The sequence below is a fragment of the Chlorocebus sabaeus genome, chromosome 1 (assembly GCF_047675955.1).
Source record: "Chlorocebus sabaeus isolate Y175 chromosome 1, mChlSab1.0.hap1, whole genome shotgun sequence".
In the NCBI taxonomy this organism is placed as follows: Eukaryota; Metazoa; Chordata; class Mammalia; order Primates; family Cercopithecidae; genus Chlorocebus; species Chlorocebus sabaeus.
The window spans coordinates 28,446,230-28,464,345 of NC_132904.1; the positions used below are offsets into that span (position 1 = coordinate 28,446,230).

Sequence of the window (18,116 nt, forward strand, 5' to 3'; positions counted from 1 at the left end):
TCGCCCAGGCTGGAGTGCAGTGGTGCAATCTCTACCTCCTGGGTTCATGTCATTCTCCTGCCTCAGCCTCCTGAGTAGCTGGGACTACAGGTGCCTACCACCACGCCCTGCTAATTTTTTTATATATATTTTTAGTAGAGACAGGGTTTCACCGTGTTAGCCAGGATGGTCTCCATCTCCTGCCCTCGTGATCTGCCCACCTTGGCCTCCCAAAGTGCTGTGATTACAGGCGTGAGCTACCACGCCCAGCTGGATTTATTCTTACAGTGTGGAGACACCTGCCTTTGGATCCAATACTGTGTTTTAGAACTTGACCTTCCTCAGTCCCAAGTTCTTCCTCATAGTTACTTCAAAGTCTCTGTGCTAACATTTAAAGTAGAGTCTATTTTCAAAGACATGTCTTAAATGGAAATACCACTTATAATAATGACTGCATTACAAGACCCAGCTACATAAAACATCTTCCTTCCTAGTCATCCTTTGCATTGGCTGCTATTTAAATAAATTTGTATTTCCCAGGTACATACTAACTCCACACATAGAAAGTGGCCAGGGTGGCTGGGATGAGTGACCCAAAGAACGTGATTTAGGCTTTGACCCCAGACTTGGATACTCCATCAAAAGTTTATTACCATTTGGCTTGAGTAGAATGGAGAACTGAGAAAGTCATTTCCTCTTGTTCTTTTCTCTGTGGAAAGGAGAAACAGCTGGCTCTCCTTGTAAGAACTTAGCCTCACCCAAACTTCAACTCCAGGCACCACTCTGAGGATTCTGTCTCAGACTCTCTAGTTCAAAGTGAGCTCACCTCATCCAAACTGCTGAAGAAGTTTTTTCTGAGACAGGATCTTGCTCTGTTGCCCAGGTTGGAGTGCAATGTGCATCGTCATGCCCAGTTTTTATTTGTATTTTTTTGTAGAAACTGGGGTTTCATTATGCTACCCAAGCTGGTCTCAAACACTTGGACTCAAGCGATCCTCCTGTCTCAGCCTCCCAAAGTGGTGGGATTACAAGTGGGAGCATGACACCCAGCCAGGAGAGGGTTATACACAGCACTATTCATGGCGAAATTCATCACATCAGCCTGTGCTTTCATGCACTGTACTCATCCATTATGTATCACTTTACTATTTCTTAAGTGTTCACAGTAATAAGAACCATATGGCTAACATTTATTAAACTTTATTAAATCACCAGACCCTGTACTAAGGATGCTTTTAGCATTATCTCAATCCTCCCAGTGACCATGAGGTTAGGGCTATTATTATCCTCATTTCATAAAAGACAAAATAGACTTAGAAAAATGAAGTCACTTGCCCAAGGTCACGCAGCTAGCCCAATCTTGATCCCTGGTCTTTCTGAATCCAGAAACTGCTCTCTTCGGTTAAAAATTTCTATTAAACCTAGCACAAATCCTCTTGCGTATAAGAGGACTGTCACAACTGAAAAATGGGCTGAAGAACTGAGGCCTCTCTGTTTGCACATCCCTTTCTGACATCCCTACCATTCTGTGCCCCACCCTCTCCACCAGTCCTGCCTCAGTCATGTTGAGTTGATAGATCTATTCTGCAAACAAGTCTTCCAAAAGGAAAATCAAAACCCAAGTGTCTACTTGAATGTAACCAGAGAGCAGCCTATTTCAGTGTTTAAGATGCTGGAATAAAGGCAGCTGTGTTTACCTCCACACAGGCACTTGCTGATGTGGGAGGGCTGGCTTTATTCAACTTGGGACATCCAGGTCACATTCAGTGCCTGGGAGATACTTCACATCCTCAGTTATAATCTGCGTCTCTGATGTGAAAGCCTATCTCCATCCTCTGGCCTTCTCTAATATAGTGTGGCTAGAATACCAGGTACAGAAAAATGGGGAAGAAAGCTCTGATTTTTTTTTTTTAAGCTTTGGCTTATTCTGGGCTCAATTTATATCTGGGCAAATAGTTTCAAACCTCAACCATATGTAGTTCCCACTAGTCTGAAAAATCACTCAAGACACAAGAGGACATTTAGTAACCCTAACTCCAACACTGGAAAGGAGGGCTGGGGGAGTGTCATGCTCCTCAGGATGGGTGTTAGTCACAGGATATGATAAGAGATGGGCTCACAGAGACCTCAGGAAAGGAACGATGGCAGAAAAAAAGATCAGGAACCATCAGCTTAATCCCTCTCCAGCATAAGACCTCTCTTTCTGACACTACAATATTGCCCAAAGAACAAAGGTGTTGCTATACATCTCCCCAAAATTTATATGTCAAAGCCTTAACCCCCAATTTGATGGGATTTGGAGATGGGCCTTTGAGAGATACCTGGGGTTACATGAAGTCATGAGAGTAGGGCCCACATGACTAGTGTCCTTATAAGGGACATCAGAAAGCAAGCTCTCCCCATTGAATGCAAAAGAGGTCATGTGTACACAAAGTACACATCTGCAAGCCAGGAAGAGGGCCATCACCAGGAATGGAAATGACCAGCACCTTGATCTTGGACTTCCCAGCCTCCAGAACATCAAGAAATACATTTTTGTTGTTTAAGTCATCCAGTCTATGGTATTTGTTATGGCAGCCCCAGCAGACTACTAGAGGTATCTAAGTCAGAAAGGAGTTCAAATCGTTATGCCACTGCTCATTGCTGTGTGACTTTGGACAAGTTATTTTATTTCTCTAATACATGATTTTCTCATTTATCAACTACTCATAACAAAGGGCTGTGGGGAGGGTTGAATGTGTTGATGTAGGAGGAAGGTACCTAGCACTTTTTGGGACTCAATACCCCGAAGCAGCAATACCTCCCCAATGCATACAACGACTAGTATCACAAAAGGGCAGCTTCTTGGCCATATTCAGTCCACAGATGTGTTTTGTTTGGCCTGCACCAGTGTTTGGGGAAATTTGGATTTACCAACATTTAAAAGTCAGAAAATTTCACATAAACATCTCAATTTCCAGTTCTTCTTGAAAAATAAGAGATGTATCACAGGGCCTGTGTTCTGCCAGGGTAATCCTCTTTCGACAGAGGACAAGATCTCACCGCCCGGCACCCACACCAGCTTCACCCATTCAGAAGACCTGCTTGGTACCTGAAGTCTTTTGAGTTAGCAGCTCCTGGGCTACCTGGGCTGGTGAAATCTGGCTTGGCCTGTACTTATCCCAGCTGTCCACAAACAGAGCTTTTAAGTACAATTTCAGGATCAGCCTCCCAAAGTGAAGAACAATTAGTACATTCCTGAGTCACTGTTTTATTTATTTATACTTGTATTGTGAACTAAAGAACCTCATAGAAAGGCCAGAATTTTAGTCCTTGGAGAAAAATGAAGCTTGGCAATGTGGGGGTTGGTTGACCCAGATTTGCCCCTGTCACTCAACTTCTTGGGGCCTCAGTTTCCTCCTTTGTAAAATGAGGCCTTGGGCTAGATATCTTTTGTCTTTTTCCATATTTATGTAAGTATGATGTGAAATTCAAGGACATGGATAGAAATTTAATACAATTCTAAAGACTTTAATGAAAGTAGAGCTCTTAAAACACCCCATTGACCTTAACGCAGGCCTTAACTAACTGTAAACAGGACCAGAACAATGGACTTGTTTATTGTTCTGCCCACTCCAGGGTTGGGTCTTTAGCCTTGAAGTTCTGCACTTAACATATCCAGAAACAAATGAATGCCAGGGCCTGAAAAGACCTGATGGAGGCCAGGCGCCGTGGCTCATGCCTGTAATCCCAGCACTTTGGGAGGCCAAGGTGGGTGGATCACGAGATCAGGAGTTCAAGACCAGCCTGGCCAAGATGGTGAAACCTCGTCTCTACTAAAAATACTAAAATGAGCCGGTCATGGTTGTAGGCGCCTGTGATCCCAGCTCTGGAGGCTGAGGCAGAGAACTGCTTGATCCCAGGAGGTGGGGGCCGCAGTGAGCCAAGATGGTGCCACTGCATTCCAGGCTGGGCAACAGAGCAAGACCCCATTTCAAAAGAAAAAAAAAAAAGACCTGATGGATCAATCTCCTATCCCTAGACGATCCTGGTGCTCTGAGCCCTGCCTGACTTGCTGCTCTCATTTCACCAAAACACAGACCTAACTGCACAACTACCCAACTTCAGGTGCTCTACGCACGTGGATGGGCCTTCTTTTGGTTCCTTGCTCATTGCAACCACAGGAACTTTGCATGCGCAGTTTCTACCAACTGGAGGCCTCTTCACCTAGGTAATATCCGTGGATGTTTCAGATCACAGCAGCAGCAGCATCACATCCACCCTTCCTGGCCTCCTTGACAAAAATCAATCATTCTAACATATGCTTTCATCACATCAGCTGTGTTGAAGTAGCTGTCTTAGTTGCACCGTTATGTTTCACATGTGTGGCTAGTTGACTCATGATTCCCTTCCCAATGAATATAAATTCCAGGAGGGCAGGGTCCATGTCTGTCTTTGGTCCTTGTTGTCTCTCCAGTGCCTGGCCAACAGAGACACACTCAAATGTTTGCTGGTAAGACACTTAGTAAAAGGAAGAACAGCGATAAAACCCCAAGCAGTCTGGTTCCAACAACCAAGCTGAATTGCCTATTATGGTGCCTAATGGTTAGGAGGGGCACAATAAATGCTTGCAGAATAAATGACACCTGCCATCTATCAACCTTCCACCCCTTCCCCCACAAAACACACTATATACTGAACATATGATTCTCTCTGGATCAGAAGTCTAGACAGATATAGGTCTCAGAATGTAACAGCCATGAAAGCAGCATAGCTGACAGAAGCAGCAATAAGAACCAAGCAGGAAACAAACAAACAAACAAACAAAAAACCCTTAAGGCTCCTAAGGGGGTAGCCCCTCTGCCCCTGATCAGGCTTATACGGGAAAATGGCACCAAGTCTGGCCTGCCACATACCTGATGTTTTCGTTCAGGGCATAGAGCTCGTTGCTTTGCAAGCCGCCCCCTTTGAAAACGTTGATCACAGCAGTCTGAACGCTACAGGAAAAGAGAATAACCCCTGGTTAGAGAATCTCTCTTCTTGGGCCATTTCAATAGCAGCTCAGGGCTGAAGGTAGGTGGAGTGACCAGGAAGCTCATAGCACAAACCTGGTCACACTGTCCAACCATCCTCCATTTCCTCCTCAGTGTCCTTGGAGAGAAAGGAAGACGGAAGCCGAAAGGACTCAAAAGCAGCCCCCGCTTTCTTGCAAGCCGGCAGGTCTTCCTCCCTCACCTCACTGGTGGCCCTGCTGGTGCAGCCACAGTCAAGCGCAGGCAGTGGGATCTGACTGCAGGAAACTGCATGGGCCTGGGAGATTCCAAATGGCATTTCCTGCAAGCAGAAGCTGACCCATGCCTGGGTTATTTCACAGCCACTGTCTTCACAGGGAAGCTTGGTGGCCTTGAACTAACATGAACCGGTAATTCCTTTCCTTTTTAACAGCACTTTCCTTGGAAGAATTTCCCGCAGGCCAGCCTTACAGGCCCCTCATATTTCTACTCCTGTGAGGTGTACGGGCAGTAGAGTCAGTCCCTTGAGAGGCCATATCAGGGCTTACTCCACAGCCTCTAGGACGACAGCCCAATGTTTCAGCAAAGGAGCTGCTTACAATCTTGTCTGTATTAAGGGCCCGGGCCTTTTCTTTAAAGAACAGGGATCCATTTAACACCAAAACATTTTGGAGCCCCCTCTCTCCATCCCTATCATCAGAGTCGTGCTTTCTGTGTCCATTCATTGAAAATATCCATAATGGGTTGGGCACGGTGGCTTACGCCTGTAATCCCAGCACTTTGGGAGGCAGAGGCAGGCGGCTCACTTGAGGTCAGGAGTTCGAGACCAGCCTAGCCAACATGGGGAAACCCCATCTCTACTAAAAATACAAAATCAGTCAGGTGTGGTGGCGTGCACCTGTAAACCCAGCTACTCAGGAGGCTGAGGCAGGAGAATCGCTTGAACCTGGGAGGCAGAGGTTACAGTGAGCCAAGATCGCACCACTGCACTCCAGCCTGGGTGACAGAGCAAGACTGTCTCAAGAAAAGAAAAAAAAAGAAAAGAGAAAAGATCCATAATGACCCAAACTACAAAGAATTCAGTCATGCTTCAAAATAATGATGCATTTAATTTCTCCAAACAGTATCTATAAAGATTTGAAAAACAGTAGCCCACAAGCATATAAGACATAGTGCTGATTCAGTCTGCTCAATTCTTGGTGCACAAAAGGTTGGCTAGACACCTAACAAAACTCTGTGCCTCCTCTTCTAAGCACCTGTGGCTCACAGGTCTTCATAATCTTTGGTTTATGCCACTCATTTAATTTTTCACAGACATGTTTTATCTTCCCAAGTGGGAAGTGGGAATTAGGTTACTTAAGGTTACTTATAGAAGCCCACTCTCAGATATGCTGACAGTTTCAGGTGTGACTAATGAGCATGAATAGTGACTGTAATTCCAGTACAACTGTCCCAGTCTGGTAAACTGACTCTGACAGGCCAGAGGCGCTCAGCGGTCTATTTTCTGGCTACTGAAACAAAGAAAGCTAACAGACACACTGGATGTAAAAAAACCTTCCTCTCTTGGCCAGGTGTGGTAGCTCACACCTATAATCCCAGCGCTTTGGAAGGCTGAGGTGGGAGTGATCCCTTGAGGCCAGGAGTTCGAGGGCAGCCTGGGCAGTATAGTGAGACCCCAGCCCTTTAAAAAAAAAAAATTTTTTTTAATTAGCTAGGTGTGGTGGCTTGTGCCTGTTGTCCCAGTTACTCGGGAAGCTGAGGCAGGAGGATCGCTCGAGCCCAGAAGTTTGAGGCTGCAGTGAACTATAATTGTACCACTGCACTCCAGCCTGGGTGACAGAGTGAGACCCTGTCTCTAAAAAAAGGAAAAAAAAAGAAAATTTGCTCTCGTCATCATTTACCCCCATAATCACGACCTTCCCAGAATCAGCAGCAGCTCAGTCAGCCCCCGGATGCCTCCCTCCCTGCCATGACCCTTGGCAGCCCTCCACCCCACATCCTGCGGCCTCCTTCACCTGTTCCAGGCTGAGCTGGAGCTCAGCTGCAGAGCCTGCCGAGTCGCTTGGAATCGGGGAAGGTCGCTGAGCACAGGGGAGCTCATGAAGCGCGGTCTAGGCCTGCGGAAGGAGCCCATCTTATGGAACTCGCCGGGCAGAATGGGAGCGAAGCCACGGGTCATAAGTCCTGGTGACAGTTCAGCTTCACCTCTAGGAGCACGAGGTTCTGAATGCCCTCCGAAAGGGCTTTTCCAAGGGCTGCCTTCAGGTGCTCAGGCTTTCTTAAAACCACAAACGTAGCCAACACCTGAAAAGAGAGAGCAGCTTTTATTGAGAACTCCTGGCCTGAGAACACCTCTTAGAGGAAGTTGGCTGGGACTTTCCAGCCTAACTACCCCCAGAACAACTGTGGTACCCAGAAATAGCATCTATTCCCTTGCAGGTTCCCATTCACAAGTTTGTACAGATCTCTTTTTCGTTGTAACAGTGTGGTCACCCTCAGGTGGGAAGACAGTGACAATGGGGCCAGGCTAAGGCCAGTCCTGCAGAAAAATGATTTCTAAGCTGTGCTAGACTCTGGTTCTAATATGCACCCATCAGTTTGGGTACTGCCTGGGTTTCTGTGGCCCACGATGTTGGGCAGTAAGAGATAGATTTTTTTAAAATGTCTCAAGGAGGACACAAGAGCTCCTCATCCTGGCATTGATGACCTTCCATGATACGCCCTTACCATGCCAGTCTGAATGTATTGCTCAGTTTTTCTCAAAGTATCAGTGTCTCTTCACTCAGGCACATCTCACCTTCCCTTACCTGCTATTCCTTCACTCATTTCAACAGGACACACTCACTGAACGTTTGCTATTTATTAACTACTGTGAGTTGCAGAACATCCAAAGATTTCTAAGACCAAATCCCTGCCCTCAGGGTACTCAGTCTATGGAGAAGATAACTATCTTTTCAAGTATTCACTCATGCAATAAATATTTATTGAGCAGCTACTATGCACAGGCACTCAGGCACAGGGAGATATAAGATGGCTCCAGAGGCCATGGTGCCCTGCCCCATGGAGCTCACAACCAGCAAGCACTCTTCTATGTCATGCCTGATCCTTCCACCACACTTTTGCTCGTACCAACTGCTCCTCTTACCCAGAATTCTCTTCCTTTTTCCCTCTGCTTATTTAAACCCAACTCACCCTGCAGGGTTGGGTTCAACGACACTGTCCCCTTGTAGCAGTCGCTGGGAGACTTCGCAGCTTCACAGTTAAAGGCAGTGACTTCAGGTTTGCGTCTTAACTTTGGACACACTGACTCTAAAGTCTTCAGCTGTTACTAATGCCCACTTTCCAGGACTGGAGAGACGAAATGAGATCATGTGACATGGCCGGCAGAATGGCACAGCCATGGGCCTCAAGGACTGGCTATTTCCATTCAGATGAATTTCTTTCTTTCCTCGACACCTTTGGACCTGTAATTTCAGTCTCTTATTCTTTAGTGACTCTAAAGTCTAAATGAATGACTTAAAAGGTGAGTATTAGAGTTCAGCAGAGTGAAGGACAAAAGGCAACACCACGAATCTCATAGTCACTTTTTACTTAGGGGTTTAGTAGGTTTAGCCCAGAAGTATGTTCACTGACATCTGTCTCACCAGCTAACTCTGCTATGTCCCAAAAACTAATGATGCAAGAAAAAGATATTCTAGCCTTAAGTCAACCTTCAGGTTGCCGGGGAAGAAGGTTTTTGCAACTCCAGCTGGTTAGCATTTGAAGAAGGGGGAACCAAAGTCTCAACTCCAAATCAAACATGCTGTTGTGGTCAGAAGAGTGAGTTAGGCCACTCAGATGGGCACGGAGGCAAGCCATCGAGAGGGCACGGGAGGTGTTAGCAGCTGTCTGCAGGCAACAGGCATCGCAACAAGGAACTTGTGATACGAAGAGGCAGAAAAGAAATGACTTGTCCTGTCTCTTAACTTTTTTCTTTTAAGGAAAAAGCAGACTTATGTCCTGTTTTTCTGTACAGTCTTTGCCCCTTCACTCCCCGCTCAGAATGAGTTCAACAGTTTTGTTAAACTTTATTAACAAAAGAAGCATAACAGGCCTGTCAAGTTTCAGAAGGCCTCAGCAGCTTCATAAATGCCACTGCCACTTGGAAAGATCTAGATAAACCAACAAATGAGATGATGAAGAAAGAAAGCCACAGAAGGTCCTTCCGTATCTTTAAACTGGCTAGCTTTGGGATTTAACTCGCCCAGTAAAGGTCACACTACAAAGACAGGATCCATTTCGCTGCCCTTCTTCAAATGGAACTGCTAACTGCAATTCACCTGTGTAATTACAGGATATTAACTCCCTTTATGAGGATCTTAAACGAGTTAATGGAGCTGCCTCTCATTCCATGGCACTGGTACAGGGAAGTAGAAAAGTGAGCAGAATGGATCGTTCCAGGTGTTTACCCACCACCTTCCTGCTGAAACACCCACTTCTCCAGGAAACTGTAAGACACTGAGGATCACAAGCTGGCTCCTGTACCCATCCACTTCTCAGTTAGTGTCCCCAGGCCACCTAGTCCAGCAAAGCGCCAGGGCAGCTCCATCCACACACTCAGCCCCTCTTAAATAAGGGTCACTTTCAGCCTACGACTGTGGCCCCCGCGGACTCATAAACTGCAGATTCACACACAATGAGTTGCCACTGACTCATTTTTCTCCTCCCGAATCCGCCACTCTCAATGCTGACAGTTGAAGAGAATGTGAAGCTGTCTTTGTCTCCACCGTTCCTACTTCCGGGCAGAGCCAAGAGACCTCCCCAGAGCAGCACAGGGAGGAAGGAGGAGGCCGTTGGGAGCACTGACAAGAGTGCCCTAAAGGGAAACGCTGATACACCCTGGGTTCACCTGCTACAGCGCTGGCCCCACAGGCGCAGGCCTGTCCTGACCTAAATCTGACAAGTCAGAAAATGACAGAACAGATGGGCCCTCGGAGTGGGGCCAGTCCAGGTCCCATTCACAGATGACAAAGGTACAGCAAAGAAACAAAGAAAGTCGTCCAAAGTGCTCGAGGCAGGAGGAGAGCTAGGACTGTGAGAGCTGTTCCCTGACACCTGTTTGAGCATGTTCCCCAGCTCCCACCTAGGCCAATCTGCAAACTCCTTGAAGACAGGCATAGGGCTTTATTCACCTCTGCATCCTCAAGACTAAGCTCACTGCTTAGCCTGTAATCCCAGCACTTTGGGAGGCTGAGGTGGGTGGATCACCTGAGGTCGGGAGTTCGAGACCAGCCTGACCAACATGGAGAAACACTATCTCTACTGAAAATACAAAATAAGCGGGACATGGGGGAGCATGCCTATAATCCCAGCGACTCAAGGAGCTGAGGCAGGAGAATCGCTTGAACCTGGGAGGCAGAGATTGCAGTGATCCGAGATTGTGCCATTGCACTCCAGCCTGGACAACAAGAGCAAAACTCATCAAAAAAGAAAAGAAAGGGGAGGAGAGGGGAGGGGAAGGGAAGGGATGGGAGAGGAGGGGAGAGGAGAGGAGAGGAAGGGATGGGAGAGGAGAGGAGAGGACAGGAGAGGAGAGGAGAGGAAGGGAGAGGAGAGGGGAGGGAAGGGGAGGGGAGGAGAGAGGAGAAAAGAGATGAAGGAAGATATAAGAATTAAGAAGACATTGGCTAGGCCGGGCACAGTCGCTCTCATCTGTAATCCCAGCACTTTGAGAGGCCAAGGCAGGCGGATCACCTGAGGTCAGGAGTTTGAGACCAGCCTGGCCAATATGGCAAAACCCTGTCTCTACTAAAGGTACAAAAATTAGCTGGGCATGGTGGTGTGTGCCTGTAGTCCCAGCTGCTCAGGAGGCTGAGGCAGGAGAATGGCTTGAACCTGAGAGGCGGAGGTTGCAGTCAGCCAAGATTGCACCACTGCACTCCAACCGGGGCAACAGAGCGAGGCTTCAATCTCTCTCAGAAAAGAAAAAAAAAAAAAGGCATCAGCTGCCTGGCTGCCATGAAGCCAAGCATTGTCTCAATACATAAACTTCCTCAACCCTCAAAAAATACCACTTGAGCTGGGCACAGTGGCTCATGCCTGTAATCCCAGCACTTTGGGAGGCCAAAGTGGGCAGATCACAAGGTCAGGAGTTTGGAAATCAGCCTGACCAACATGGTGAAACCCTGTCCGACTAAAAATACAAAAATTAGCCGGGCGTGGTGGTGCACGCTACTCAGGAAGCTGAGGCAGGAGAATAGCTTGAACCCAGGAGGCAGAGGTTGCAGTGAGCCGAGATCGTGCCACTGCACTCCAGCCTGGGCGACAGAGCAAGACTCCATCTCAAAAAATAACAAAACAAAACAAAACAGAACACTTGAACATTAGAGAAGTTAAGTAACCTACCCAGTCACACAGCTAGTGAGTGACAGATCATTGACTGGTGCCTCATTCCCTAGCCCACTCCCACTTTTCCATGCTACCAAACTCAGTCAGAAAACCAGAACTGAAGCCACTAAGTTAGGAACCAAATTTCATATCAAAAGTTCAATCTCATGCCCCTGAGATAGATAAACTGGCATAAGGAACTCTATGACCATACTTGATGGGGCAAGAGGAGTGGTGAGAAAGGACGAAAGGAGAAAGCACAGCTGCCTTAGACACCCATTCCCTACTAGCTGTGTACCTGGATCAAGTTACTCGACCTCTCTGAGTCTCAAATTCCTCCCACATGAAATGACCCTGAGTGACTGCCTGAGGGTTGGAGGGGGATTAAGTGAGTAAATATTTGTCAAGCACTTAGAACTGTACCTGGCAAATAAGTGCTACATAAGAGCTCATTCAATAAATAAAATCACGTTGTTGCAGTTATTCCTAAATTGCCAAGCCGGGATAGCAGTGGGGATACAACAGCAGCTCCCTCTGCTTCTGGTAACCCAGTGGCAACTGGAAATACTCCACTGAGGAGCAGACAAGTCCTCTGAGCCCCCATCCCCATCACAGCGCACCCAGGCTTGCCTCCTCAGCCCTTTGATAACTCAAGACGTTATTTACTGACCCTACACCTCTCTGTAGCAAGTTCCTCAGTTTGAAAGTGTTTTTCCACCCACAGTTGTGCTTCTAAGTCTTACCTCAATCCTGTAAGGCAGATGGAGCAGACAGTCTGTCACAAATTAGAAAACTGAGGCCTGAGCAGGTGCCTGACTCGGCCAAGGCTGGACAGCTGTCAGGTCAGGGACTCAGCCCCGGCCGGGAGTCTCCCAGCCTCACGCCTGGCTCACTGTTGAGCCTGCCAGGAGATTCTTTTTATCTTTTTTCCTATATATTTCAAAATATTTTCATTATGAAACATGCTTTAAGAGTTTATACACACACAAACAATATATTTTAAATAATAATAGTAGACCAGGCATAGTGGCCCACGCCTATAATCCCAGCACTTCGGGAGGCTGAGGCAGGAGGATTGCTTGAGCCCAGGAGGGTGAGACCAGCCTGGGCAATGTAGTGAGACCCTGTCTCTACAAAAAATAAAAATAAAAATGAATTGTTCAGTCATGGTAGTGTTTGCCCGTATTCTTAGCTACTCAGCAGGCTAAGGCAGGAGGATCGCTTGAGCCCAGGAGTTCGAGGTTACAGTGAGCTGTGATCTTGTCACTGCACTCCACCCTAGGCAACAGAGCAAAACCCTGTTTCTATTTAAAAAAAAAAACCAGCTAATAAATAAATAATGATAATAAACTAGTACCTACTTAAGAAATAGAATGTTACCTTGGAAACTCTATGTGCCCCTATTTTTCTGATAATAGCATACTTGGTCATATATTACAAAAAACATAAGAATTCACATAACTCTATAACATACATAGTGAAAGGCCTCTTTCTAGCCACTTAGTATAGAGCAGCTCTATCCTGTAGAACTTCAAGATGACACAAATGTTCTGTATTTGTGCTGCCCAATATGGTAGCCACTAGCCATATATGGCCATTGAGAACTTGAAATGTGGCTAGTGCAAGTGAGGAACTGAATTTTAATTGTATTGAATTTTTAATAGCTGTACACGTGTGCACACACATTCTTGTTAATATGCTAATAAGAATGAGTAATGTTTTTCTTTCCTTTTAATAACATGTCATGGCCATCTTCCCATATCACTACATATTGATCTACTTTATTATGTTTAATGGTAGCTTGACTATTCCATTTAGGAGGTATTACGTTTTATTTAACTAGTCCCCTATGGGTAGATATTTAGGGAGTTTCCCCTTTTTTTGTTACTGTAAAGAATGAGCGTATCTGTGGGTCTTAGGGATGACATGACCATGTTTGTAAGGTGCCTTCTCAGCAGTGGAACTTCTGAATCAAAGGGCCCAGAAATTCTTAGTTAAGGCTCTAATACCCACCCCTACCAGAGCCTAGAAATAGCATTGCAGAAAAGATGTTGAGAAGTATAATGCTTATAGCTCTGAAGGATGTACAGCCACAAGTATGTATCACTCAGAGCTTTGGGGGCAGATAAACCCTAAAATCAGTGGTCACTTTGCCATTCGCTCACTGTGGTAGGCAGAAAAACATCTCCCGACCCCCTACAAAGATACATTCACTTGTCACCAAAACCTGTGAATATTATCTTATATGGCAAAAGATGCGATTCAGATAAGAATTTTGAGAAGAGAAGCTGGTCCTGGATTATCCAGGTGGGCCATAAACACAATCACATGTGTCCTTATAAAGGGGATACAGAAGGTACTGGAGAGAGAAGAGGAGAAGACACAGACACATATAGAGAAGAAGGTGATGTGGAGACAGGGGCAGAGACTGGAGTAATGCAGTCACCAGGAGCTGAAAGAGAAAAGAAGCAGGTTCCCCCCTACAGGGAGTACAGCCCTGCCCCACTTTAATTCTGCACTTATGGCCTCAAGAACCATGAAAGAATATATTTCTGTTGTTTGAAGCCATGAAAGCTGTGGTCACTTATTATAGCAGCCACAAAAAACCAATACACTCACAGTATGACCTTGGACACCTCTGAGCTGCAGTTTCTACATCTGAAAAGTGGGAAAAGGAAGAGTTACCTTGGAGAGTTGTGGTGACCAGAAAGATTGTCTGTGAAGTACTTTGCATGGTTCCTGGAACTGTACAGGTGCTAGACACAGGTGCAGTGGAGGCTGGGAGAAAAGTCACCCGAGACAGGCTGGTATCACTACTTCCTGTGGAGCATTGAGCAGGTGATTTAGGATTTGCAAGATATTGAATGAGATGACTCAAGTAGGACTTAGAATGCTCCTTGAACACAGCAAGTGCTTGATAAATGCTACCTATGGTTTATTGTATTGCCTCCATTACTGCGACCCCTGTATTAGCCTGTTCAAACTGCTATTACAAAATACAGCAGCCTGCATGGCTTACACAACAGAAATGTGTTTTCTTGCAGTTGTAGAGGCTAGAAGTCCACGATCAAGATGTCAGCAGGGTTGATTTCCTTTGAGGTCTCTCTCCTTGGTTTACAGATGGCTGCCTTGTACCATGCCCTCACATGGTCTTTCCTCTGTGCACTCATGCCCTTGATGTTTCTCTTTATGTCCAAATTGCCTTTTCTAGGACACATACACAAAAATGGAAAGACATTCCATGTTCACTGATTGAAAGAATCAATAGTATTAAAATGTCCATACTAAAGTAGTCTACAGATTGAATGCAATCCCAATCAAAATACTAATGACATTCTTCACAGAAATAGAAAAAAAATCCTAAAATTTATATGAAACCAAGAAAGACCCAGAATTGCCAAAATCTTCCAGAGCAAAAAGAACAAAACTGGCGGAATCACACTACCTGACTTCAAATTATACTACAGAGCTGTAGTAACCAAAACAACATGGTACTGGCATAAAAAACAGACACACAGATTAATGGAGCAGAATAGAGAACCCAGAAACAAATCCATACATTTATAGTAAACTCATTTTTGACAAAGGTGCCAAGAACATACACTGAGGAAACAACAATCTCTTTAATAAATGGTGCTGGGAAAACTGGATATTCATATGCAGAAGAATGAAACTAGACTCCTATCTTATATATAAAAATCAAATCAAAATGGGTTAAAGACTTAAACCTAAGACCTTATACTATGAAACTGCTAAAAGAAAGCATTAGGGAAACTCTCCAGGACATTGGACTGGGCAAAGATTTCTTGAGTAATACCCCACAAGCACAGGAAACCAAAGCAAAAGTTAACAAATGAGATCACATTGATTTAAAAAGCTTCTGCCCAGCAAAAGATACAAATCAACGAAGTGAAGAGATAACCCACAGAATGGGAGAAAATATTTGCAAACTATCCTTCTGACAAGGGATTAATAACCAGAACATATAAGAAGCTCAAACAACTCTATAGGAAACAAATATAATAATCTGATTTTAAAATGGGCAAAATACCTGAATAGACATTTCTCAAAAGAAGACCTACAAATGGCAAACAGGTATATAAAAAGATGTGCAACATCATTTGATGTGGTTTGGCTCTGTGTCCCCACCCAAATCTCATGTCGAATTATAATCTCCACGTATCAGGAGAGGGACCTGGTGGGAGGTGATTGGATCATGGGGGCAGTTTCCTCCATGCTGTTCTCATGAAAGTGAATGAGTTCTCATGAGATCTGATGGTTTTAAAGTGTGTGGCAGTTCCCCTCTTGCTCTCTCTCTCCCTCCTGCCACTATGCTTCCCCTTTGCCTTCCCCCATGATTGTAAGTTTCCTGAAGCCTCCCTAGCCATGCAGAACTGTGAGCCAATTAAAACTCTTTTTGTTATAAATTACCCAGTCTCAGATAGTTCTTTACAGCAGTGTGAAAATGGACTAATACATCATTGATCATCAGATAAATGCAAATCAAAACTACAATGAGATATCATCTCACCCCAATTAAAATGGCTTTTATGCAGAAGACAGGCAATAGCAAATGCTGGTGAGGATGTGAAGAAAACGGAACCTTCATATACTGTTGGTGGGAATGTAAATTAGTGCAACCACTATAGAGAACAGCTTGGAGGTTCCTCAAAAAACAAAAAATAGAGCTACCATATGATTCAGCAATCTCACTGCTGAGTATATACCCAAAAGAAAGGAAATCAGAATATAAAGGAGATATCTGTACTCCCATGTTTACTGCAGCACTATTCAAAATAGCCAAGACCTGTATGCAATCTAAGTGTCCATCAACAGACTAAAGAAAATGTGGTACATATACATAATGCAGTACTCTTCATCCATAAAAAAGAATGAGATCCTGTCATTTGCAACAACATGGGTGGAACTAGATATCATTATGTTAAGTGAAATAAGCCAGGCACAGAATGACAAACTTCACATGTTCTCATTTATTTGTGGTAGCTAAAAACTAAAATGATTGAACTCACGGAGATACAAAAATGATGGTTACTAGAGACTGAGAAGGGGTATTGGTGGTGGGAGGAAGGGAGGATGTTAAATGGTTACAAAAATATAGTTAGGTAAAATGAATAAGATCTTGTATGTGATAGCACATTAGGGTGACTACAGTCAACTGTATTTTAAAATAACTAAGAGTATAATTGAAATGTTTGTAACACAAAGAAAGGGACAATGCTTGAAGTGATGGATACCCCATTTACCCTCATGTGATTATTGTGCATTTCATGCCTGTACCAAAATATCTCATGTACCCCCTAAATACACACACTAAGTACCCACAAAAATTAAAAATTAGAAGAAATGTTCTATGCCCAATGTCTCTGAGTTAGAGAAACTAGAATTTTGGTCCATATTCCTTTCTGAATGACCAATGCCAGTGACATTAAGAAAAATTCCCTTCAAAAGCAACTTAAAAGTTTTGGTGCTGAAAGGGTTCACTTCAGTTATCTGGAAAGCCCAGGCCCTGGGTCCAGGAAATTCTGTGGCGGTTACAGAGTTACTGGGAGGTATCACAGGCCTTGCTAACACTCAGCTCACATGAGTTTCTTCAAAAACTTCCATGATGTGTTTCTTAGAGAAAAAGAATGTGTCATCTCACTTTCTCCTCACAGTTGCCACGGCCAGGGCATAGCGATGGGGCAAAGCCCTGCCTACTGGGGCAATGGGTAGAGGAAGATGCTGCACTTAGTGGAAAATGCAAATGAATTCCACTAGGGCTCCAACCTTTGACTCTGAAAAGGGAAGTAGAATCGTGGCCCGACAACTTAAAATAAAGAAGTAGGTGGCTTATAATAACTCTGAGGCTTCCAGGAAAAAGCCATTCTGAGTGTAAATAACAAAGAAATCAAAGAAAACAGCCATGCCATCTGATGTGACTGCCTGGAAAACAAGGAGAAACTAGTTCCCAGGGAAACAAGAGAGATGGACTCTTTTACACATAACCCTCAGAAGCTTCTGCAGTCAGAAAGCCCAGCATGCAAATCCTTCCCTGGCCCATGAACACAGGAATGACCCAATGTCCTTCCACACCACCAGGATTTAGATAATGATCGGTCAAACTCAACTGATCCATTCTCTAATTGCAGTCAGAATGGTCTTTCTAATGACAACCTTCATGATCATGATAGCACCATTTACTGACTGCCAACTGTGAGGCGGGCACTTGCCATGTATTCTCTCAGCATTTTAAAAATGAACTTACAGGGTCTTGACTTTTAGTGAAATAGAACAGAAAGTATCAGAGCGCATCACATTCGGAGAAAACAAATGTATTCATGTTTACTGGTTTAAAATGTCTCATCTATTTCATACCTCATATGGCACTCAAAACTACATGAAAGCACCTGTTTGGGAGTACCCGTGTCTGATCTTACAACCACCAGAAAGCAGGTGCTATTACCAGCCCCAGCTTACAGAGGAGCAAATGGAGGTGTCTAATGTTTAACTGGTCTCAGGTCACACAGCTCATGAGAAAGGATGCTGGGACTAGAACCCAACAGTCCAGAGCCCACCACGCTTACGTCACTCTTTGCTGCAATGCCTTCAAATGTTCCCCACAAGTCTTAGAATAAATTCACAAACTCCATCCTCACAGCCTCACTTCTCACCACTCTGCAGTTCCTCTCATTGGCCTTCCTTCATGTCTTCCACCAGCACCTGCTCTGCCCCGCCCCAGGATCCTTCCATGTGCTGTGGCCTCTGTGTGAAATATTTCCT

The 18,116-nt window shown here is 44.9% G+C and overlaps 1 protein-coding gene across 2 annotated transcripts in view; it reads right to left on the bottom strand.

Moving 5' to 3' along the window:
* Window positions 1-18,116, bottom strand: part of PRR5L (proline rich 5 like) — a 93,851-nt gene that overhangs the window by 62,068 nt on the left and 13,667 nt on the right. Inside the window, exons 1-3 of one of the 2 annotated variants that reach the window (XM_037999514.2) lie at window positions 8,163-10,259; window positions 6,986-7,274; window positions 4,875-4,955 (exon numbers count right to left, since the gene is read on the bottom strand). In XM_037999514.2, the coding sequence (XP_037855442.1) occupies window positions 4,875-4,955; window positions 6,986-7,149 (245 nt within the window). In that variant the 5' untranslated portion in view covers window positions 7,150-7,274; window positions 8,163-10,259. Of the gene's footprint in view, window positions 1-4,874; window positions 4,956-6,985; window positions 7,275-8,162; window positions 10,260-18,116 lie in introns of those variants that run through there. The other variant, XM_037999513.2, reaches the window with a different exon arrangement.